The 25,281-nt window shown below is 39.9% G+C and overlaps 1 protein-coding gene across 1 annotated transcript in view; it reads left to right on the top strand.

The window, feature by feature from the left end:
- The window catches only part of LOC136155288 (ankyrin repeat domain-containing protein 26-like), a gene marked incomplete at its 3' end in the record, with an annotated part of 45,011 nt that extends 19,747 nt beyond the window's left edge, over positions 1-25,264 (top strand). The window contains exons 10-20 of the mRNA XM_065917114.1: positions 1,966-1,999; positions 3,108-3,177; positions 8,662-8,716; positions 8,809-9,005; positions 18,048-18,177; positions 18,479-18,540; positions 20,003-20,090; positions 21,924-22,022; positions 22,636-22,664; positions 22,759-22,831; positions 25,213-25,264. Coding sequence (XP_065773186.1) covers positions 1,966-1,999; positions 3,108-3,177; positions 8,662-8,716; positions 8,809-9,005; positions 18,048-18,177; positions 18,479-18,540; positions 20,003-20,090; positions 21,924-22,022; positions 22,636-22,664; positions 22,759-22,831; positions 25,213-25,264 — 889 coding nt within the window. The remainder of the gene's footprint in view (positions 1-1,965; positions 2,000-3,107; positions 3,178-8,661; positions 8,717-8,808; positions 9,006-18,047; positions 18,178-18,478; positions 18,541-20,002; positions 20,091-21,923; positions 22,023-22,635; positions 22,665-22,758; positions 22,832-25,212) is intronic.
- Between the last annotated feature and the right edge of the window lie 17 nt (positions 25,265-25,281).

Raw genomic sequence — 25,281 nt, 5'->3', positions numbered from 1 at the left:
CTTTCGGAAGATACCTTCCAATAGTACGGATCAGAAAAGCGATGCCTCGTTGAGAAGCACCGGTTATTTTGCCTATTGTGTCAGCAAGGTCTCTATTACCAATTTTATTCCTCACAGATCCAAAAAGAGCGAGATAGGTTGACTTCATTAGAACCAGATGTTTTCTTCTGTGTGTTGGATAATTGTCATGATAGTATAGTTTTGTAAGAACACCATGTTCTGTTGCCATTATTTAAAAGATGATCATAATAGATTTTCAAATAGATCAACTTGGGACTCTGCAGATTCTAATAAAAGAAGCAACGCACTTCACATGGGCAAAAACACCACCGTGTCCCCCGATGTGGCATCTAGCACATTGTCCAAGCTCTCTGAGAACTCCTTTAAACCTAGCTCACCGCTGTCTAATCAAAGGGGGCTTCCCAGGGGCTCAGCAGTAAGGAATCCGCCTGCCAGTGCCAGAGATACGGCTTCCAGCCCTGGATCGGGAGGAGCTCCTGGAGAAGGAAATGGCAACCCACTCCAGTATTCTTGCCTGGGGAGTCCCATGGACAGAAGAGCCTGGTGAGCTACAGTCCATCGGGTCACAGAGAGGCGGACACGGCTCAGTGACTGCACAGCAACAACATCCACCAAAGAACTTCTGTAGGTTGGTTTTACCCGTTAGCGGCGATACAGAGATGACACAGGGTCTTGGTTTTCAGTATGCTCAGAATAGAATAGAGTTGCCCCTGGTTAATTTCTATAGTTTTTGAACAGAGTTTTCAAAGAAAACATTCTTATTTATTTGTTCATTTGTTCACCAAAAAGATAACTTTCAAGTGTCTTTTATGTCCTAAGCATTGTTCTGATGTCACAGGGTGCAAACATTTGAAAGTCACTGCTCCTGCCCTCCAGGCTCAAGCTTGCAGTGCTCCTCTCCCCGTGGAGTCACTGCACGTGAGTCATCCCTCCAGCATCAGATCATGATGACGCACGGGAAACGTTGTCCAACAGCACCAGAGTCCATAGCTTCCTCTCTCCTTCCCTCCCTCCCCTTATTCATCAGCTTAGGGTCTGATGACGAATGCCTTCCAAGCTGAAAAAGCATGATTTCTCTCAACCTTTGCCATATAATGGGGAGGATTGATGTAATGATAGCCCTCAGTAGAACACAGCACTGTTTGGACCATCCTGCTCTAGGTGGTCCAGATACTCTTGAACAATGGAAGGTGACAGTCTCAAGAGATCATACTTTTCACATGTATTCCTACGTACACATATATATTTAAAGCATTAAAATGCTCAGCCTCCGTGAACCCTGCAGCATGCTCACCACTGCAAGTCCAGTCCCCATCCTCACCACCCAATTGACCCATTTACCCTCCCCCACCCCCCGTTCAAGAGATTATCCTTGCTAAACCTGGAATCACTACATCTTTCATACTTCTCTTGCATTTGGAAAGAGGGCCAGGAAGACTTTGTTTCCTATGTTTTACCACGCTCTGAAGTTCAGCGCCTGTAGACCACGCTTCCTTGTGATAGGGCATTTTCATCCTGAACTGAAGAGCCAGAGAATTTGTGTTATGTCCCAGCAAGACACCTGTAGGCTCTGTTCACTGCTCCAGGGAATGGACGTCCAGAAGTACTGTGCTGTTCAAGTGTGCTATTGTCAGTTTATAGTACTGATTCTATTAATGGTGTAGTATCATTTTCTGTCAGTCTCCTAGAGTTTGGTTAGGATTATGGTCCTTGTATCAGCAGTTCTTTCTTTTTTTCTGTTCTGCCTTTGATGATCATAAAGGAGAGGAGTGGTTCTTAGGCATTAATGGCCCATGAGTATAGTACAATCACTATTCCCTCTAGTGTGGTCTCCAGGTGTGGTCCCAAAGGAATACTTTTAAACAAAACATCAGTCTTGAGGTTTGAATAGTCTGTGTTTTTCTTTTGTTGATTTAAAATGTGTCTTCCTTTTTTCTTTAATAGTAGATACGAGTTCTGAAGAAGACTCTTTAAGCAGGTAGGATTTGACGGATTTTTAAAAATTGTACGTGTTACTAGGAGAACACACAGAGAGGAGAAGCTACTGTTTGTTGAGCATTCCACTCCGGGCTAGAGACTGCATTATGGGCGTAACATCTGTGACTTCATCGAGTCATCAGAGCAGCGTTGTAAATAACTGTGTCCTGCTTTTACCTAATTAGGCACCTGTGGTTCGGGGAGGTTGATGAATTGACCCATGATTCCATGGTTAAAATGAGTTGACCTGTGATTTGACAGCTGGCCTGCCTGGCTCCAGCATCCACTCTCGTGTCCCTCAGCAGAAATTGAGAAGTACCCGTCTAGCATATAAGTGAAACATGTAAAATTGTTCTCTGACTTGTGTCCATTTTCAGTTTTAGACATTGCGGGGGACTCCTGTATCCCCTTTGCAGTAAAGGGAGGAATGGGGCCTTCTCCATCAGTTATTCCCCTGCTGCAGGACCAAGACTGCCATTTCTGATGGACACAGATTAGTCTCTGAACCAGGGACAGACAATGGAGAAGGAACAGCATATCCTTCTGCTTTGAGTCATCAGGTTTATTCCACTTTGGGCAAACAAAAGTTATGTCAGTCCATCAGTTAGATTTTCAGCTATTAGGACTTGGTGAAAACATATTATTTTCAGGCTCTGCCAATATATTGGCTGTCAGTCTTTGTTAGTGGAAACTAAGGATGAGTCTTCCCTAGGTGTGTCATAGGTTGGGAGAGATGGGAGCAGAAACAGGTAACCAGCATCTTCTTGGAGCCTTCTCTGGGGAGCAGTGGGTAAGATGGTGAATAAGACTTCTCCTCCCAGTGCCGGTGCTGTGGGTTCAGTCTCCAGTCAGAGGAGCTGAGGTCCCGCAGGCCTCGGGGTCAGAGAGCCAGAACAAGGCAGAAGCAGCATGGCAACAAGTTCAGTAAAGACTTTAAAAATGGTCCACATCAAAATATCTTAAAAAAAATGTTTGAAAACAGAGGCCAAATTTTAATTATGTCAAGAAACTTCGTTTGCTGCATAGACAGCCAAACTTTCACTTGGTTTTTTTTTCTTCATTTAAAGAAATGAACTCACTCGTTTTTGTTGTATGTTTATGCTCTAAAGGTTTTCCAACAAACCTTGTGCTGACTCATGGCCTCCGTCTGATGATGAAGTCTTAGATTTTGAAACCAAGGTAAAGTGCCCTCTTGTGAAATTAGTTTCCATACTCTGAATTTAGCTTCATGTAGTATTTACTCTTAAATTCAGCAATGGTGTCCCTCTCACTGTTTTATGTTTATAATGGAACGTTCTTCAGAGCAAACTATTTGATAGAAATATGACTGGTTGATTTTTTTTAACTTTGGTGAATAATGAAGGTGGGGTGAAGAAAACAATGGGCTGGAAAATACAGAGTGACAGGAAAATTGTATTGGAAAAGCTTTCCCACAATGAAGGAACTATGAATTTTGGTCAAGGATAAAGAGTCTTACTGTGAACTTTAAACCATAAGGACATGACTTTTGCAATACTCACAGTGCAATACTCAGACAGTCAAGAATCTGCCTGCAGTGGTGGAGACCTGGCTTCGACCCCTGGGTTGGGAAGGTCCCCTGGAGAACAGCTGCCCACTCCAGTGTTCTGGCCTGGAGAATCCCATGGACCGCAGAGCCCATGGGGTTGCAGGGAGTCGGACACGACTGAGCGACTTTCCCTTCATAGAAGCAGAGACTGTGAATAACCGTAAGACCAAATTTGCAGCTTGGGATATTTTTTTTTTCTATTATAGTTTTAAAAAGACCTACCCCAAGTCCTGTGTCACATTCTAAAACTTCGGATTTCAGACATTTTGTATTATTGTGATTTAAGTATTCTTCTTATAGCCCTGTATACTGATATAAGCTAGTGGAGTTCAGAAAACAGTTGTGCATCTCCTGGAGCATGTAGCATAGGTCTCGAGTGTAAGAACCGTGTTAATAGTTTTTGAATGTGAATAAATAAAGAGACAAACGGTATCCTATATAATGTTACAGGTAATATAGTTCAGTTGTGTTATGTTGAGGAAGGGGGTCCTGCATAACAAGGAAATAAATAAGAAATACGTGAAAAGTGAAAGGTTACAGTGTTTTTTTCAGTGTCCACTCGTTGTGAGATGAGAAGTTTAGGTGAAAATTTTTGACCTTTTTTGCCCCATCTTGTGTTCCATTAAATGTTTCTTTTCAAGCCATACATTCTCCTCAGAATTTTGATTACCAGTTCTTTTTCCCAGTGAATAGTTAGGAATATTTCTTGATCAATTTTTCTCTCTCTCAAGTAATATTTTACAACATTCAGGTAGTGATGGATGACCGTGTGTGGCTAATCGAATGACACTTTTTATAGTGGCAAAATTCAACTCTTATACGGTAGTATTTATAAACAAAAAGTTTTACAGTAATACAGATCACTATTTTAGGGATATATTATGAACAAAACCCTCTGTCTTAAATATATGTTTTATAGACAACATATGTTGACATTTTCATAAAATTTGCAGAACAATATAGATGCGTAATTTATATATTAATAAAAGCATATAAAACAGAGGCTTTGTTCATAGTATATCCTTAAGAATACTGATATATTATTGATCTACAGTATATAAATTTTAAATGTTCGTGTTTTTCCACAAAGCTTATTATGCTTATTTTTTTTTCCCTTAAGTTTGTGCTTGACTAGGAATGTCTCTCTCTGTCTGCTTCCTTTTCCTCCCCCACCTTTTTCTCTCTTTTTTACTGTTAACCTAATATTTCCTCGCAGAATACTTTCCTTCAGTGTCTGTTCTTTCAGTCCATCTCTGTCTCTTGTGAACATGTTTGATTATGGCTTTCTGTTTAGTGTGTTTGTGGCTTTCATTCATGATCATTTCCCTACAGGTTTACTCTTGGTTTTTCTCCCTTTTTCTTTGAAGGAGCCAAATTGAAACAATCATTTGTCTTTTGCTGTTTAACAAACAGAATAGAAGTAGCTTATACTGTTTGCACTTGTAACCTATCCAAATAAGGTTCTACTAAAATCTAAACTTATGTATTTCCCTTCCCAAGTGATGATTCATGCATGTAGAAATCATGCAAGTGAATTTCAGAATATAGCGATTAATTTAAATGTCTTAGTTTTTCAGTAGTGCTCTAAACAACCAGGCACAAATTTTTTTTTCTAGAACATTTTGGTCGAGAAAATAATCTAGTGGGTGTCATAGTATTTGTATAGCAGTCAATTGGGGTAAGGAGAGGAGCATCTGGGGTTTCTGATGTCATCTGTCATAATGCTTACCCCATGAGAAGGTTCAGTTCAGTCGCTCAGTCGTATCTGACTCTTTGTGACCCCGTGAATCGCAGCACGCCAGGCCTACCTGTCCATCACCAACCCCCGGAGTTTACTCAAACTCACGTCCATCGAGTCAGTGATGCCATCCAGCCATCTCGTCTCCTGTCGTCCCCTTCTCCTCCTGCCCCCAATGCCTCCCAGCATCAGGGCCTTTTCCAGTGAGTCAAGTCTTCTCATGAGGTGGCCAAAGTATTGGAGTTTCAGCTTCAGCATCAGTCCTTCCAATGAAAACCCAGGACTGATCTCCTTTAGGATGGACTGGTTGGATCTCCTTGCAGTCCAAGGGACTCTCAAGAGTCTTCTCCAACACCACAGTTCAAAAGCATCAATTTTTCGGTGCTCAGCTTTCTTCACAGTCCAACTCTCACATCCATACATGGCCACTGGAAAAACCATAGCTGTGACTTAGATGGACCTTTGTTGGCAAAGTAATGTCTCTGCTTTTATATATGCTTTCTAGGTTGGTCATAACTTTCCTTCCAAGGAGTAAGCGTCTTTTCATTTCATGGCTGCAATCACCATCTCAAGTGATTTTGGAGCCCCCAAAAATAAAGTCTGACCCTGTTTCCACTGTTTCCCCATCTATTTCCCATGAAGTGATGGGACCAGATGCCATGATCTTAGTTTCCTGAATGTTGAGCTTTAAGCCAATTTTTGCACTCTCCTCTTTCACTTTCATCAAGAGGCTTTTTAGTTCCTCTTCACTTTCTGTCAGAAGGGTGGTGTCATCTGCATATCTGAGGTTATTGATGTTTCTTCCAGCACTCTTGATTCCAGCTTGTGCTTCTTCCAGCCCAGCGTTTCTCATGATATACTCTGCATTTAAGTTAAATAAGCAGGGTGACAATATACAGCCTTGATGTACTCCTTTTCCTACTTGGAACCAGTCTGTTGTTCCATGTCTAGTTCTAACTGTTGCTTCCTGACCTGTGTATAGGTTTCTCAAGAGGCAGGTCAGGTGGTCTGGTATTCCCATCTCTTTCAGAGTTTTCCACAGTTTATTGTGATCCACACAGTCAAAGGCTTTGGCATAGTCAATAAAGCAGAAATAGATGCTTTTCTGGAACTCTCTTGCTTTTTCTATGATCCAGTGGATGTTGACAATTTGATCTCTGGTTCCTCTGCCTTTTCTAAAACCAGCTTGAACATCTGGAAGTTCACCGTTCATGTATTGCTGAAGCCTGGCTTGGAGAATTTTGGGCATTACTTTACTAGCATGTGAGATGAGTGCAATTGTGTGGTTGTTTGATCATTCTTTGGGATTGGAATGAAAACGGACCTTTTCCAGTCCTGTGGCCTCTGCTGAGTTTTCCAAAAATGCTGGCATATTGAGTGCAGCCCTTTCACAGCATCATCTTTCAGGGTTTGATATAGCTCAACTGGAATTCCATCACCTCCACTAACTTTGTTCGTAGTGATGCTTTCTAAGGCCCACTTGACTTCACATTCCAGGATGTCTGGCTGTAGGTGAGAGATCGCACCATTGTGATTATCTGGGTCGTGAAGATCTTTTTTGTACAGTCCTCCTGTGTATTCTTGCCACCTCTTCTTAATATCTTCTGCTTCTGTTAGGTCCATACCATTCCTGTCCTTTATCGAACCCATCTTTGCATGAAATGTTCCCTTGGTATCTCTAATTTTGTTGAAGAGATCTCTAGTCTTTCCCATTCTGTTGTTTTCCTCTATTTCTTCGAATTCATCACTGAGGAAGGCTTTCTTATCTTCTTGGCTATTCTTTGGAATGCTGCATTCAAATGGGAATATCTTTCCTTTTCTCCTTTGCTTTTCGCTTGTCTTCATTCCATAGCTGTTTGTAAAGTCTCCTCAGACTACCATTTTGGCTTTTTGCATTTCTTTTCCGTGAGGATGGTCTTGATCCCTGTCTCCTATACAAGTAGTCTCCTGTCCATAGTTCATCAGGCACTCTGTCTATCAGATCTAGTCCCTTAAATCTATTTCTCACTTCCACTGTATAGTCATAAGGGATTTGATTTAGGTGATACCTGAGTGATCTAGTGGTTTTCCCTACTTTCTCCAATTTAAGTCTGATTTTGGCCATAAGGAGTTCATGATCTGAGCCACAGTTAGCTGCTGGTCTTGTTTTTGCTGACTGTGTAGATTCTCCATCTTCGGCTGCAAAGAATATAATCAGTCTGATTTCGGTGTTGACCATCTGGTGATGTCCATGTGTAGAGTCTTCTCTTGTGTTGTTGGAAGAGGGTGTTTGCTATAACCAGTGTGTTCTCTTGGCAAAACTCTATTAGCCTTTGCCCTGCTTCATTCCGTACCTCAAGGCCAAATTTGCCTGTTACTCCAGGTGTTTCTTGACTTCATACTTTTGGATTCCAATCCCCTATAATGAAAAGGATGTCTTTTTTGGGAGTTAGTTCTCAAAGGTCTTGTAGGTCTTCATAGAACCATTCAACTTCAGCTTCTTCAGCGTTACTGGTTAGGGCATAGGCTTGGATTACCATGATATTAAATGGTTTGCCTTGGAAACAAACAGAGATCATTCTGTCATTTTTGAGATTGCATCCAAGTCCTGCATTTGGGACTGTTTTGTTGACCATGATGGCTACTCCATTTCTTCTAAGGGATTCCTGCCCACAGTAGTAGATATAATGGTCATCTGAGTTAAATTCATCCATTCCAGTCCATTTTAGTTTGCTGATTCCTAGAATGGCAACATTCACTCTTGCCGTCTCCTTTTGACCACTTCCAATTTGCCTTGATTCATGGATCTATCATTCCAGGTTCCCATGCAATATTGCTCTTTACAGCAGCGGACCTTGCTTCTATCACCAGTCACATCCACGACTGGGTCTTGTTTTGCTTTGGCTCCATCCCTTCATTCTTTCTGGAGTTATTTCTCCACTGATCTCCAGTAGCATATTGGGCACCTATCGACCTGGGGAGTTCGTCTTTCAGTATCCTATCATTTTGCCTTTTCATACTGTTCATGGGGTTCTCAAGGCCAGAATACTGAAGTGGCTTGCCATTCCCTTCTCCAGTGGACCGCATACTGTCAGACGTCTCCACCGTGACCCATCCGTCCTGGGTGGCCCCACACGGCATGGCTCAGTTTCATTGAGTTAGACAGTGGTCCTGGGATCAGATGGGCGAGTTTTCTGTGATTGTGGTTTCAGTGTGCCTGCAGGTTAGTCAGGGGCCCAACTGGGATCTGAGTCCACACCTGAATGACTCCAGAGCCTGTGCTCTTTGTGTTAGGTCATATAGTAATGGGGGTGGGGGATTATAATTCTTGTATTCAGTTGATACTTGTTATGCTTCAAGCTCTTATTTTCTTCTCCAGCATGTCCCGAAACCAAACTTAGCAAAGCTACTGAAGGCTTTTCAGCAATCCAACAGTAAGTTATTTGAAGACTGTCCTCCTGGTGTTATTCACTGATTTGAAATTACACAGGTTCTCATGTACTATCCCCTGTTTTTACTGTATTAGAAGCAGAAAGTAGCATTGTGAGATGGGAGAGTACCACCTTCTTTGAGAACAACAATTCTGATAGTGAAATTGAACATGTGCTTGAAACCTTTCCCAAACCATCACCTGGAGTCCAGGGCTTCCCTCATCCTGCCTTTCCAAGGCCTGATCCTCTTCCAAAACCACTCAAGACTCTAGCAGACCTTGGTCTTGCACAGGTAAGTTGTGTTGTTTTTAACTCTTGTTTTCCCCTGTACTTTTCCACACACCATTCCCTTGATCCTTATGATGACAAAAAGGATTCCACCGTGGAAATGGAAGGCTTCAATGTCATGATACAAAATGATGTGATAATAAGAGCAATATATCTGCATGATTCAGATTTATAAATGTTGGCATACTAAGTATGCCATTTAGAAAGAAAAGAATTACAAAGCAATTAGGAAAAGGAGCTAGATGAATATGAAGATGGGGAGGGCGATGAAGGGGAAGAATTCATTTAAGAAGGATAAGATGAATATGAGATGGAATGAAGGTCAAGATAAAACAGATTATTTTACAAACACAGCAGACATAGTGAGGGTAAGTCAGATGAGGTACTCTATATTATAAATATGAGATGAATTATTTGAAATTCAACTTAGGAGAGAGTGAGGTCGTGAAAACTCAATAGTTAGACTCTTCTGAATGACATATAGCCGAGTTTTATGAAGAACTGAAAGAAAATTTGATCCTTAGGTTTTTTGGTTGTTGTTTTCGAGGTTGGTGGTGGTTTTTGTTTTTTTTTCTTTAATTGAAGTGTAGTCATTTACAATACTGTGTTAGTTTCAGGTGTATAGCAATGTGACTTGGTTACACTTGTATATGTATATATCTATATTGAATATAGTTCCCTCTGGAAGTTCATTTCAAGTTGAAGTGATTACTCTTTTTAAAAAAATTCTCACTTTGAAATGAATGAAGCAGTGTCTTCTATTTAATCTAGCAAAACTTTCATTTGTAGGCAGTTCTAGCTGAGCTCTGTTTTAGGCCTTAGCAGCTGTAATATGAATGAAGAGTTTGTGGCCCTTCCGTTTCTTGTGGTTACTAACTTACTGTTTGATACATACTTAATGTACTTAACTAATTTATCTTGCTGTTTGGTATAGTCTTGGTGGAGGTTTTGGATCTTTTTGAAAATAAAGAGGAAATAAGTAAGCATTTTATCTTCTCTTTTACTAAACTTATAATTTATAATTATATAAATGAGATTCTTAAACTCTCTTCATGACATAAGAAAATTTTAAGTTGCAACAGTCTTAAAGAAAAAAAATGTAGAAATTTCCCGCCCACCCCCCCCCCCCCCCCCCCCGCCTCCAGAGAGATTCTGATTTGTCTTTTCCTAATATCTGCAAGTAATGGGCAATTGCACATATTAAATGAATGAAATCACAATTCATGATTTTTTTCTTATGTAGACTACTTGTTATAAAATCATAAGGAAAGAAGAATTACCAACAGTTTGTAAAATTGTCTCAGAAAGATAATTTTTTTACTTTTTAAAATATCTATAGTAAAAAATAAATAAATAAATAAATAAAATATCTATAGTAATATGTATATTCCATTTTAAGAATTTTATTAAAGAGTAAAATTTTAAGACTTTTTTCTTAGAAGTTTTTTTTAAGTTAAGTTTTATTTTTAAGAAATTTATTTTTAAGGAACTATTAGCTTCAGTATTTATAGGTGTTAAATTAGCATGTCAGTTCTTTGTTACACATGTTAAACAAAAATGCGAATTCTTCCATATCTAAAACTCAGTCATTGTGGTTACTTAATTTTTTCAGCTCATTTGTTCTTTCCTGATGTGAATATTGAGTCCTGCTTGATAATCATAGATGTATTTGAAAACTTTGAAATCTCCAACTTGGATAATCATAGTTTTACTACTTTTTTAATATCTAGATTGTTCCTTCAATGTTTATCTGCCATTGCAGAAGGCATAGATAGAAAATTAGAGCCGTTAGAAAAGAAGAAGATGAGGAAATTTTCAAATGGGGTTTTTAGAAAATGTATTTATTCTTTAATTGAAGGATAATCTCTTTCCAAAATTTTGTTGATTTCTGTCAAACATCAGCAAGAATCAGCCATGGGTACACCCGTGTCCCCTCCCTCCCAAACCCCGTCCCACCTCCCTCCCCATCCCACCCTTCTGCATTGTCTCAGAGTCCCTTTCTGAGCTGCCTGAGTCCTACAGCAAATTCCCACTGGCTCTCTATTTTACACATGAAATTTTATATTTCCATGTTACTCTTTCCATCCATCTCACCCTCTCCCTCCTCCCCTCCTCCATGTCTCTAAGTCTGTTCTCTATGTCTGTTTCTCCATTGCTACCCTGCAAATAAATTGATCAGTACATTTGTAGATTCAGAATCTTTGTAGATTCCATATATGTGCGAATAGTATATGATATTTATATTTCTCTTTCTGACTTGCTTCACTCTGGAGAATAGGCTCTAGGTTTGTCAGCCTTGTTAGAGCTGACTCAGATGTGTTCCTCTTTATGGCTGAGTAATAGTCCATTGCATATATTGTTCTAGTTCTGTGAAAAATGCCATTGGTCATTTGACAGTGATCACACTGAATCTGTAGATTGCATTTGGTAGTATAGTCATTTTCACACTATTCATTCTTCCTACCCAGGAATATGGAATATCTCTCCACCTGTTTATGTCGTCTTTCTTTTCTTTCCTCAGCGTCTTAGAATTTTCCGTATACAGGTCTTTTGTCTCCTTAGGTACGTTTATTGCTAGATATTTTATTCTTTTTGTTGTAGTGGTGAATGGGATTGGCTCCTTAATTTCACTTTCTGATTTTTCATTGTTAGTGTATAGGAATTCAAGTGAGTTCTGTGTATTGACCTTGTATCATACAACTTTGCTAAATTCACTGTTTAGCTCCAGTAATTTTTGTTTACTAGAAAATAGTTTCTCTTGGGTTTTCTATGTGTAGTATCATGTCATTTGCAAAAGTGAGAGTTTTACTTCTTTTCAGATCTGGATTCCTTTTCTTTCTTTCTCTTCTGATTGCCATAGCTAGGACTTCCAAACCCATGCTGAATAATCGTAGTGAGAACGGACAATGTTGTCTTGTTCCTGATCTTAGAGGGAATGCTTTTCATTTTTCCTCATCAAGAATAATGTTTACTGTGGGTTTATCCTACATGGCCTTTACTATGTTGACATAGGTTCCTCCTGTGTCCATATTTTGAAGCGTTTTTGTCATAAACAGGTGCTGAACTGTGTCAAAGGCTTTTTCTGCCTCTATTGAGATGATCACATGGTTCTTATTTTTTAGTTTGTTAAGATGGTGCATCACATTGAAATTGGTTTGTGCATATTGAAGAATCCTTGCATCCCTGGCATAAACCCGAATTGATCATGGTGTATGAGCTATTGAATGTGTTGTTGAATTGTGTTTGCTAATATTTTGTTGAGGGTTTTTGCATCTGTGTTTGTCAGTGATATTGGCCTGTAAGTCTCTTTTTTGTGTTGTCTCTGCCTGGTTTTGGTATCAACGTGATTGTGGCCTCATAGAATGAGTTTGGAAATGTTCCTTCCTCTGCAGTTTTTTGGAAGAGTTTCAGAAAAGTAGGCATTACCTCTTCTCTAAATGTTTGACAAAATTCCCCTGCAAAGCCATCTGGCCCTGAGCTTTTGTTTTTGGGAGATTTTGGATAACACTTTCTATTTCAGTGTTTGTAATTGGCTTGTTTGTCATTTTTATTTCTTCCCTGATTCAGTTTTAGGAGGTTGAACTTTTCTAAGAATCTGTCCATTTCCTCTCAGTTGTCCCTTTTATGAGCGTATTGTTGCTCATAACGTTCTCTTATGATCCTTTTCATTTCTGTGTTGTCTGTTGTAACCTCTCCTTTTTCATTTCTAGTCTTGTCAATTTGGTTTTTCTCCCTTCTGTTCTTGATGAGTCTGGCTAGTGGTATGTCCATTTTGCTTATCTTCTCAAAGAACCAGTATTTAGTCTGATTAATCTTTGCTATTGTTGCCTTCATTTGCTTTTTCATTTATTTCTGCTCTGATCTGTATGATTTCTTTCCTTCTGCTGACTTTAGGGGGTTTGGTTCTTTTTCTAGCTGCTGTAAATGTAGAGTGTTGCCTGTTCAGTACTTTTCTTGTCCTTGAGGTAGGATTGTGCTGCTATCAACTTCTCTCTTGGAAGTGCTTTTACTGAATCCCATAGGTTTTGGGTGATCGTGTTTTTGTTGTCATCTATTTCTAGGAAACTTTTGATTTCCCTGCTTATGTCTTCAATAACCTTTTCATTATTCAGTAATGAATTGTTTAATCTCCATGAATTTGTGTTTTTTGCCATTTTTCTCCTGTAGTTGATATCTAGTCTGATAGTGTTGTGGTCAGAGAAGATACGTGATACATATTTTCAATGTTTTAAAATTTACTGAGGTTTGGTCTGTGGCCCAAGATGTGATCTCTCCTGGAGAATGTTCCATGTGCAGTTGAGAACAAAGTGTATTCTTCTGCATTTGGATGGATAGTCCTGAAGATATCAACCAGGTCCATTGGGTCTAATGTTTCATTGAAGTTCTGTGTTTCCTTATTGGTTCTCTGTCTTTTTTTTTTTTTTTTTTCATTTATTTTTATTAGTTGGAGGCTAAATACTCCACAACATTGCAGTGGGTTCTGTCACACATTGACATGAATCAGCCATGGAGTTACATGTGTTCCCCATCCCGATCCCCCCTCCCACCTCCCTCTCCACCAGATTCCTCTGGGTCTTCCCAGTGCACCAGGCCCGAGCACTTGTCTCATGCATCCCACCTGGGCTGGTAATTTGTTTCCTTATAGACAATATACATGCTATTCTCTCGAAACATCCCACCCTCGTCTTCTCCCACAGAGTCCAAAAGTCTGTTCTATACATCTGTGTCTCTTTTTCTGTTTTGCGTATAGGGTTATCATTACCATCTTTCTAAATTCCATATATATGTTAGTATGCTGTAATGATCTTTATCTTTCTGGCTTACTTCACTCTGTATAATGGGCTCCAGTTTCATCCATCTCATTAGAACTGATTCAAATGAATTCTTTTTAACGGCTGAGTAATATTCCATGGTGTATATGTACCAGAGCTTCCTTATCCATTCATCTGCTGATGGGCATCTAGGTTGCTTCCATGTCCTGGCTATTATAAACAGTGCTGCAATGAACATTGGGGTGCATGTGTCTCAGATCTAGTTTCCTCAGTGTGAATGCCCAGAAGTGGGATTGCTGGGTCATATGGCAGTTCTATTTCCAGTTTTTTAAGAAATCTCCACACTGTTCTCCATAGTGTCCGTACTAGTTTGCATTGCCACCAACAGTGTAAGAGGGTTCCCTTTTCTCCACACCCTCTCCAGCATTTATTGCTTGTAGACTTTTGGATAGCAGCCATCCTGACTGGCGTGTAATGGTACCTCATTATGGTTTTGATTTGCATTTCTCTGATAATGAGTGATGTTGAGCATCTTTTCATGTGTGTGTTAGCCATCTGTATGTCTTCTTTGGCGAAATGTCTGTTTAGTTCTTTGTCCCATTTTTTGATTGGGTCATTTATTTTTCTGGAATTGAGCTTCAGGAGTTGCTTGTATATTTTTGAGGTTAATCCTCTGTCTGTTGCTTCATTTGCTATTATTTTCTCCCAATCTGAGGGCTGTCTTTTCACCTTACTTGATTCTCTGTCTTGATGATCTGTCCATTGGTGTAAGTGGGGTGTTAAAAGTCCCCCACTATGACTGTGTTGCTTTTGAATTCCCCTCTTATGCATGTTACTGCTTGCCTTGTGTATTGTGGTTTTTCTATGTTGGGGGCATAAATATTTCCAATTGTTATGTCTTCTTCTTGGATTGACCCTTTGATCATTATGTAGTGTCCTTCTTCGTCTCTTATGATATTCTTCATTTTAAAGTCTGTTTTGTGTGAAATAAGGATTGCCACACTGGCTTTCTTTTGGTTACCATTCAAATGGAATATCTTTTTCCATTCATTTACTTTCAGTCTGTATTTGTCTCTAGGTCTGAAGCGGGTCTCTTGTGGGCAGTATATATATGGCTCTTGTTTTTGTATTCATTCAGTTATTCTGTATCTTTTGGTTGGTGCATTGAATCCATTTACATTTAAAGTACTAATTGATATATATGTTCCTGTTGACATTTTCTTAATTGTTTCTGGTTTGTTTTTGTAGATCTTTCCTTTCTCTTGTGTTTACTGGCTGTAAGTCCCTTTAGTATTTGTCGTAAGGCTGGTTTGGTGGTGCTAAATCCTCTTAACTTTTGTTTCATCTGTAAACCTTTTGATTTCTCCATCAATTTTGAATGAGATCTTTTCAAGTAGGGTTTTCTGTTTCTTTCTTACGTCACAGTAGTACTTTAAAATGCCTCATAATTCCATCCTCACATAAACATTTCTCTTCTACAAATTAAAACTTGTCTTTTAAGATCAATTTTAAAACAGAGTCTTCTTGTAGCATCTTGAATGGGTGTTTTACAATTAAACCTTTTCATTAAACTTAAAAATGCCTATTATGGTAATATGTCAGAAACAAGTATTTGCATATTTTTTAAAAAGTATATTTTTATATCCTTGAAACATGTTGAAATATATAATTGACCATTTTAATCTCATAGTTTTCTTCCCCTGGTATTGTTTTATTTTCAAAAGTTCAGAATTCTGCCTAGGTTTGTATTAATTATACCAAGTTAGTATCTTTTACAAATAATTAAAGTATATGTTTTTCCTGAATAAGTTTATCTATTTCTAATTCAAATGTTTTTACCCAAATCCTTTCTTCTGAGTCCCTTGCATGCCTCAAAATAATTTATTATACCCCAAACTGAAGGCATTATCCCTGACGCTTCCCTCATCCCTGACTGTTTATAAGCTGTCCCTTCATCTGTCCTCCCCATCCTAGTAGACAGCATCACTGAATTTCAGCCACAGTAGGAAAGATCCTGGAGTCCAAACGTCCTTGAAATTACCAGCTCCAGTCACTCAGGAAGTTCAGTATTTTCTGCCTGCTTATCAGTTTTCATATCTTATCACCATAACTCACTGTCTCACCTATAATCTTGAAATATTCTTTTCTAGTTTGGCTACCCTGATGTTCTTTTTTATGTTGCTGCCAGAGTAACCTTTCTAAAATATACTTGCTAATCTTTTCATTCCTCCTGGCTGTGCAGTTTGTTTTAGAATGACTGTTACCATTTCTGTTTGGCTCTTTTCAAAGCCAAATTAGCTTTTTAATTGCAGTTGCATGGACACTTTGGGTGATGCACAGTGTCTGGTGTGCTTACTGCCCACGTGGAGATTTGCTTACAGGCTTTTGGTTTCTGTTTTCCTCTTTACTGCCCTCCTGTACATACTGTCATGTTTGCTGCTTCCTTCAGTCTGCGTCTGAATTTATCCATAAGGAGTTCATGGGCTGTGCCACACTCAGCTCCCGGTCTTGTTTTTGCTGACTGTATAGAACTTCTCCATCTTTGGCTGCAAAGAGTATAGTCAACCTGATTTCGGAATTGACCATCTGGTGATGTCCATGTGTAGAGTCTTCTCTTGTGTTGTTGGAAGCGGGTGTTTGCTATGACCAGTGTGATCTCTTGGCAGAACTCTATTAGCCTTTGCCCTGCTTCATTCTCTACTCCAAGGCCAAATATCCAAATAGGGAAAGGAGTACATCAAGGCTATATATTGTCACCCTGCTTATTTCACTTATGTGCAGAGTACATCATGAGGAACGCTGGTCTGGATGAAGCACAAGCTGGAATCAAGATGACTGGGAGAAATATCAATAACGTCAGATATGCAAAGGACACCACGCTTATGGCAGAAATTGAAGAACTAAAGAGCCTCTTGATGAAAGTGAAAGAGGAGAGTGAAAAGGTTGGCTTAAGACTCAACATTCCAAAACCTAAGATAATGGCATCCGGTGCCATCACTTCATGGGAAATAGATGGGGAAACAGTGGAAACAGTGACAGACTGTATTTTCTTGGGCTCCAAAATCACTGCAGATGGTGACTGCAGCCATGAAATTAAAAGACAGTTGCTCTTTGGAAGAAAAGTTATGACCAATCTAGGCAGCATATTAAAAAGCAGAGACATTACTTTGCCAACAAAAGTCCATCTAGTCAAAGCTATGATTTTCCCAGTAGTCAAGTATGGATGTGAAAGTTGGACTATAAAGACAGCTGAGTGCCAAAGAATTGATGCTTTTGAACTGTGTTGTCGGAGAAGACTCTTGCAAGTCCCTTGGACTTCAAGGAGATCCAACCAGTCCATCCTAAAGCAAATCAGTCCTGAATATTCATTGGAAGGACTGATGCTGAAGCTGAAATTTTGACCACCTGATGCGAAGAACTGACTCATTGGAAAAGACCCTGATGCTGGGAATGATTGAAAGCAGGAGGAGAAGGGGACGACAGAGGATGAGATGGTCGGATGGCATCACCAACACAATGGACATGAGTTTGAGTAAACTTTGGGAGTTGGCAATGAGCAGGGAGGCCTGGCGTACTGCCGTCCATGGGGTCACAAAGAGTCGGACATGACTGAGGGACTGAACCAAATTGAACTTGCTACTTCCTAGTGCAGGGCAGTCTTTTCCCTTTCATTTGAATAAAAGCATGGCACCTAATAAAATAAAATATTTTTGTGTTGATGTAATGCCTTTACTTGTTTAGTAGATCCCCATCACTTGAAGGAAGAAGATGACACTTGCTTCTTCCTGTGTGAACCTGGTGCTCCAGTTTTGTCTCTCGATACAGTTCCCAGTAACTGTGATCTGTTTTCCACATGACTTGTTGACGTTGGTGCACACCGCATCTGTGGGTTCGGGCCGCCCTTCCTGGAACCCCCCTCCCATCCCGGCTCCGCACGCTCTGTCTCTGAGACACAGCCCCTGTCCCAGCGTTCCGTGCGCTTCGCGGGTCCTCCCGCCTCCTCGCCCCTTGGAGCCCGTGCTGCACTCTCTGCCCCTCAGCTGCAGAGCTGCCGACGGATCCTCTTCTGCTCTTGTTTGCTTTCATGTGTCTCTGCCTCACCCAGACACAGAGCAGAGTAACTTTTCTTTACAGTTCTAACTCCTCCCGGGACATCCTAAAGGATGTCCTAGACACAGTGATTGCTTGTCGTCTTACTGATGGACTGAATGACCAAATGAATGAGTATGTTTTCTGAAGTTGGGTTTTGGTTTCATTTTGTCTTGTTTTTATAGGAAGGAGCCAAGAAGCCAGAACTTGTTGAAAAAGAAAGTGATACTTCTTTTATTGAAAGGGCTCCCCAAGAACAAGCAAGTCATGACCATTTGACTTCTGTTGATAGAGCACACAAAAATAATAAACATGGTAAGTTAGTGAATGTCTGTGAATTTTTTCTATACTTAAAAGCAAATATAAAAACATGTAAAGGGTATGGATCCAAATACGATATCCATTTTGTTTTAAGTACATTTCTTTTGCTCTCTTTCTTCAGAAGTGTCCCACCTACTACCAACTTTATATTCCTGAAAATGCTTCAACCCTCTGAAATTCTTTTCCGCTAGTTTATTTTATTGAAATATTTGTGGATAGAGATAGACTTACATATGTCTTTAAAATTCATAGTAGTGAATGTTCTCATTAATGTATCTGTGACTGCATATTACAGACATGATGTCAGCTGTAGGACTGGGAGAAGAGGAAGACACAGAATCGCCTTGGGATTCTGAGGTACTGTCTTCTGTTACTATTTTGAAATGTAAGCCCTGAGTAATAAGAACATGAAAGCAGGAGATGCTGTGACTTTCTCACCTTTGCATTTCCCCATCAAAACTTTGTTGTTTCTTTTAACCTACACTCCGTGCTAAATATTACCACATAGTACACTTTTGTTCATTTGCAAGGTTCACCTAATGGAGTCCGTGTAGTACAGAAACCAAGGCTTAGAGATGGTAAGGAATCTGTTTGAGTTCTGAAGTTACATTTATGTGAATATTGAAAGATTGTTTCAGGTCAGTCCATGGCCACATGTTTCTTTGTTGTGTGTGTGTGTGTGTGTGTGCGTGTGCGTGCGTGTGCATGGCCACATATTTCTTTGTTTTGTGTGTGTGTGTGTGTGTGTGTGTGTGTGAGGTCAGTCCATGGCCACATGTTTCTTTGTTTTGTGTGTGTGTGTGTGTGTGTGGTCAGTCCATGGCCATGTTTCTTTGTTTTGTGTGTGTGTATGTGTGTGTGTGTGTGTGTGTGTGTATGTGTTTATCACCTCTTTTTTAGATTCTTTCCCATATGGGCCATTGCAGAATATTGAGTGGCATTCCCTGTGCTAGACAGCAGGTCCTCATCAGTTACCTGTTTTATACACAATAGTGTGTAGCGTGTATGTGTCAGTCCCAATCTCCCAGCCAAATGTATGTTTATTTGGTACATACGCATCTGTAAACCTGCTAGAGAGGGTCAGAGAGAAACAGGTTGAATTGTGGTTTTTTATCACTTGGACCTTGAAAGATAGTGCTTGAAACTTGAAAGTGTTACTGTGTTTGGATTGTCAGATTAATCTGAAAGAAACATTTCAACAGAAGCAAAAGCTTGGGGAATAGTAATAAATATGTGGAATTGTAATAGCAGCAGTTTGCTTTAGCAGTGTTTTAATAAGTACAAACCATTTTGGATTGTTTAAGTAGCAGGGGGACTTCCCTGGTGGCTCCGACCGTAAAGCGTCTGCCTACAACGTATTAGAGCAAGGTTCGATCCCTGGGTCGGGAAGATCCCCTGGAGAAGGAAATGGCAATCCACTCCAGTACTCTTGCCAAGAAAATCCCATGGATGGAGAAGCTAGGCGGGCTACAGTCCATGGGGTCGCAGAGTCAGACATGACTGAGTGACTCAACTTAAGTAGCAGGGCAGAGCCCCTTTATGGCAGCCATACCTGAGGTAACATAAAGTAACGATGCCCTGTTTGAAGGTGGCAGCTATGGAAGGAGATAGGAAGGGCCTGATGTCTTCATTGCTGGCAGCCACTGCCTGGTGATCCAGCAGTGTATGAAGTCAGCATCCAGGTTCTGTCAGTTGGCAGCTGTGAGATCTTGGCAAAACCTGTCTTAACTGGGTTAAATGTAGGCAGTTTTTAAAAGTAGGGTATTTTCTTAAGAAGACATTAGGAAACCTTCATGGAACTCAATATTCATTTTAACAGAGTATCTCTGAGAGTGTTCCACAGAAGTTTCTGGATCATTTATCTGGAGATGAAAGAGGAAAAAATACATTAAATGGACAAGCAGAAGGTAAGAGCTGTATTTTATAGAAAGGTTATTTGACAGAACATTGATTTAAAATGGGAATATTCTAACAGGCAAAAAAAAAAAAAAAAACCACCCCACCTGTCAGATGCATAGGGAGGAAAAAGATGAGGAGGGAAATTGTGTATCTTATCAGGTGTCAGGCACAGTTGAAATTGAGAATCCAGTTTAAGGAGCTAAATTATTAGTTCCTGGACTTCTTGGAGGTCCAAATATTAAGACTGTCCAGGGCAGGGGTGGAGGCTCGATCCCTGGTGAGGGAACTAAGACTCCACATGGCACATGGACAAAAGAAAAAATTATTGGTTCTGTTTCAAGATACTCAACAGCCAAAGGAAGGTTGAGAAATAAGAGGAAAGAGGGAATGGAGGATGACAGAGGCAGAGGGCACAGGGAGGAAATGAAGGAAAAGGAAGCAAGGGCCTATGGGGGAGGGGCCGTAAGTAAGATAGGCCTTTAGGAAAAGGGAGTGTTTGACGTGGGCGGTGACTGTGAAGTGAGCTTCCAGCACCTAAACTTGTCAGAGAAGAGCAGCAAAGTTTCCCCCGCTTTCTGTTTTCCTCATTGTTACGAAGTCATTTGGGGCTGTGCGTTATCCTTTGTGGAGGAACATGGGCATAGGTGCTCAGCTGTAAATGTCTGGAAATTGACGTCCTACAAAATGTCGCTGCTTTATAGGATGGTGTCACATAGGCCAAAATAAGAGAACTGGAAAGGAGAGAGCGGGGGACATGATAGAGAGATCAAGGAACCTACAGCCTGATAGAGAGTCCACTGTAAAGTTTCCAGCTTGTAATGCAGTTTCTTTTTGGGGGAAGTGTTAGAGTGAGGAAGTTGAGGCTAAGATTTCAGGAGAATAGGTTAAGTTGAAGTCATGTAGAAGCAGACTGTGTAGACCAGTTTCTCAAATTTTAATTAGGCGCCTGGGGACCCTGTGTGAAGTGGACATGCTGAGCACGAGGTCTGAGATCCTGCATTTCTAACAAGCTCTCCGAGTAGCAAGGGTCTAGCCTTGCTTTTAGAGAAATATGGAAGAAGAGCACTGGCTATTGCAGGACATAACAGGATCAGGGGAGAGCATTATTTTGTTTTTCTTTCTGAGCATGTCTATAGCCAGCGGAAAGCAAAGAGTTGAAGTAGTAATTATAGGTGCAAGATACCATTGCTAAGCAAAGAAGGCAAAAGAAGTGGTGGGATGATCCATAGAAAGAATGTAAAGGGGGAAAGTTAAGGCCACGGATCCAGAGATTATCCTTCATAGAGGAAAGACTCTAGTGAAAGGACAAAGGGAGGAAAGGAAGGCCTTAGGGAGGTGAGTTTGGAGTTGATGGTGCACTTGAGAGAACACCTTCTAGATGACTTCAGTGTATTTACCCTGAAAAGAGATAAGATCATTATTGCTCCAGAGAATCCTGGAGGTGGGAGGGGGTGTTAGAAGTAGGGTCAACCCCAGCCACTCCAAGTAGCTATAGACATCAAAGATGTATGTTGTACTGGTATTTGTTATTCAAATTAGATTGATTTGAATATGGAGGGATTGACTTGTTTTTTAGAAGATAACTGATTTTTTGACAGTTGTTTCATAGAAATCCTTTTAAGCATTAGCATGATGTACCCAACCAAACTAAGTTTTGAAACAAAACAGATTGATAGGGTTCATTCCCTAAATGCTAGAATTGGTATTTTCAAGAAATACTACACTGATTTTAAAACATGCAAGATTTTGAACATCTAATAATTGTGTGGCAATTAAATTTATTATTTCCTTTTTGATCATTGTATTTCAATGTTGAAAATCTTTGGGGCATTATTTCGTAGGTGTGTCTTACATGCCTTCTTGCGTGAGTGGATCGAGAAACTTTAAGATGGCTGAACTAGAGGAGCCCAGACATGCAGGCATAGCAGTAGCCCACGTGGGTGTGGAAAAAAATGAATACTTTTATGAAACGTTTTTCTACAAGTGTATATTCGAGCTAGTCAGGTCATTGCTTTCTCTGATGAGAAATGAATTATATTTTCGGCTGAACTGTCATCCCAACTGTGCACTTCTTACATGACTGGACAGATTGAAGAGCATGTTAAATACTTGTATAAAGGTGTAACTGTTACTCTTGTCTTGGATTCAAGATACACTGTTGCATTTTACCATCAGCTTTCACATTTATCTTCTTGGGGTCATGATTTGCTCCTCTGATTAAGATTAATTTTCTCCTCATCAGTCAGCATGTTCACGTTGGTCTGTGTGCTCTTTAATATTTTCTATAAAGTCATTGAAAACATGATGTTACTTTTGAAATCTTACTGCATGTTTTGGTAAACCTGTATTCCTGTTTCTCTTCACTGTCTATAATGGATTCATAAGTCTGTCTTGCCAGTGTCCTAACATCTCCCTAAAAGCGAGACACTGAAACCGAATGTATTCAGTGTCAAGGCTGAGCACGAGGATTCTGCTCGGTACTAACTCTGCATGAGTGTACGGCTGGCTTTCATATTTACATGTGATTAACTCTATGTCCTTTTTGCCTTTTAGAGTCTCCTGAGAAATATCCTAATGTGAAGGTAAAAATGTTTATGCTTTTATCTTGATTTATGAACTGTGGATTGTATCATATGCACATTATTTGTTAATCAACTTGTTTCCAAACCCATTCAGCCCACAGTCGGAGTGAAAGATTCTGTTCCTAATAAAACAGTAGAAACGAAGGATCCACAAACATCTATTTCAGGTAAATTTTGCGGTACGCACTTAACTCTGGCTCCTGCATTGCAGGCAGATGCTGTACCATTGAGCCATCAGGGAAGTCCCTTCAGGAAAGAGGGACACTGAAATATTTGAAATGCTAGCTCTTCGTACTCCTAACTTCTTTTTGCAAATTTAATTGAAGAATTGGACATACATAAGGAAAATGTTATTTTTGGTACCCATGTTTTAAAAGAAAAGATATTCACAAGCATATGAACAAGAAATGTTTAAAATGTAAGCTTGAACTCAAGATGTTTGTGTATATGTTTCGTTATCCATTAAATTCTCAGTTTGGAATCTCTATACTCTCAGGAATTCTCAGAGATTAATTATTATTAGACCCTAAGATTTTTCCAGTGTCCAAAAATGCTTATTTTTGAACTCTGACCTTTCCCTAAAGCTTCGCTTGCTAATATGTCAGTTGTATTTCAGCTTATAATTATTTCATTTTAGTGTTCTTACACAGATGAATGTAGGCCAGTCAGATGTTTTGATTAGCAGACTGTGTGTGTGTGTGTTTGTGGTGTCTTTGATTATTAGGAGTAGGAGAAGTAATCATACCTTAGATTCGATAGACATAATCTTTCAAAACAGGGATTCTGAAAGTTTTTGGCTTTAGGATCCTTTTATACTTCTCAAAATTATTGAGAATTCCAAGGAACTTTGTTTATTGTTGTTCACTGTATTGGAAAATAAAACAGAAAAACTTAAAATACAAGCACACACCATCATAGTTGCTAATTCCATTAGTCCTTAGTGTTATGATATCACATATCGTGTCTCTGAAGAATGCCACTGCCCACAGAACAGCATGAGAATGGAGGTAACGTTTAGTGTTGTTGTGAAAAGAGTTCTGACCTCTTGTACCCCCTGACCCGATGGGTCTCTGGACTTCAGCGATTTTGAGGGGACACTTGAGAATCACTGTTTTAAACCATTGAAGTGGCTGTATATAAAATGATAAAGGGGCCCTTGTGTTGACACAGGGTTTAGTTTCACTTTTACATTTCTTGCTTGTTTCTTTGACTTCTGTTAAGAAATTCAGATCTAGCAGTTTTAGTATTTTGTGGTGTATTCATTCCTGTCTCATGGCCCTCTGTGCTCTTTGGATCCAGTGTGGTCCTAGACTTACCTATTTTCACATGGAAACAATTAGTCACACACAAGGCTATCATTTCTTATATAAGTTTATGATGTTTTTGTTTAGTCGCTAAGTTGTGTTCAACCACTGCGACCTCATGGAGTGTAGCCCGCCAGGATCCTCTGTCCAAGAGATTTTCCAGGCAAGAGGCAAGCGTACTGGAGTGGGTTGCCATTTCCTTCTCCAGGGTATGATGTTTCTCCAAGGCTTTCAAAATGAGTTCTGAAGATATATGTACATCGAGGAAAGACCGTCTCGTTGAAATTAAAGTACTTGTTGATGGTGGTGGTTTTCAGTCGCTAAGTCGTGCCTGATTCTTTGTGACCCCATGGACTGCAGCCAGGCCTCTCTGTTCCTCACCATCTCCCGGAGTTCAGCCAGGTTCATGTCCACTGAATCAGCGATGCTGTCCAAAACATCTCATCCTCTGCCGCCCCCTTCTCTGCTTGCCCTTCTGTTCTCATCCTGCCCTCAGTCTTTCCCAGGATCAGGTGCTTTTCCAGTGAGCCAGCTGTTCACATCAGATGCGCAAAGTATTGAAGCTTCAGCTTCAGCATCAGTCCTTCCAGTGAATATTCAGGGTTGATCTCCCTTAGGATTGACTGGTTTGATCTCTGTGCTGTCCGGGGTTCTCCCAAGAGTCTCCCCAGCACCACAGTTTGAAAGCGTCAATTCTTCAGCACTCAGACTTCTTTATGGTCCAACTCTCACACGTGACTCCTGAAAAACCAGACCTTTGACTCTACGGGCCTTTGTCAGCAAAGTGATGTCTTTGCTTTTTAATATGTTGTCTAGGCTTCTACCATTAATTAAAGTAGTACCATTCATTGAAAGTGTTTTTAAAACCATGGTCTCTAGAACACACAATATCATCATGCAAAATTAAATGTAAAATAAATTAGAGATAAATTTTGTTAATAAAATATTTGTATGTTGAAGGAAAATAATAATAAAGTTCTTATGAAATAGAGAGTATGTAATAAAGATTGAGTGAGTCAAAGTAATACTAGAAAATTGAAAAGTAGAAGAAATGAGACATCCTAGTTAACATCTCTTCATGATTGACAGTGGCATGAAAGATAGAGTCACCTCTGAAGGGTAGTGAATTTGAGGGGAAGAAGGATGTGGAACTGATTCTCTGAAGAAAGACTTTGTACGAGGTAGTCAGAGTTGTTTCTTCCTCAGATCCTGATAAGTGGAGACTTTGTTTTCACATTTTTCAGACTGGGATTCGACTAGTTGGAGCCTCAGTAGTGAGACTTGTCAAAGAGCTGGGCATTTGAAAGCTGATG

The sequence above is a fragment of the Muntiacus reevesi genome, unplaced genomic scaffold (assembly GCF_963930625.1).
Source record: "Muntiacus reevesi unplaced genomic scaffold, mMunRee1.1 SCAFFOLD_155, whole genome shotgun sequence".
NCBI classification, from domain to species: Eukaryota; Metazoa; Chordata; class Mammalia; order Artiodactyla; family Cervidae; genus Muntiacus; species Muntiacus reevesi.
This window is presented reverse-complemented; position numbering and strand designations above follow the sequence as displayed.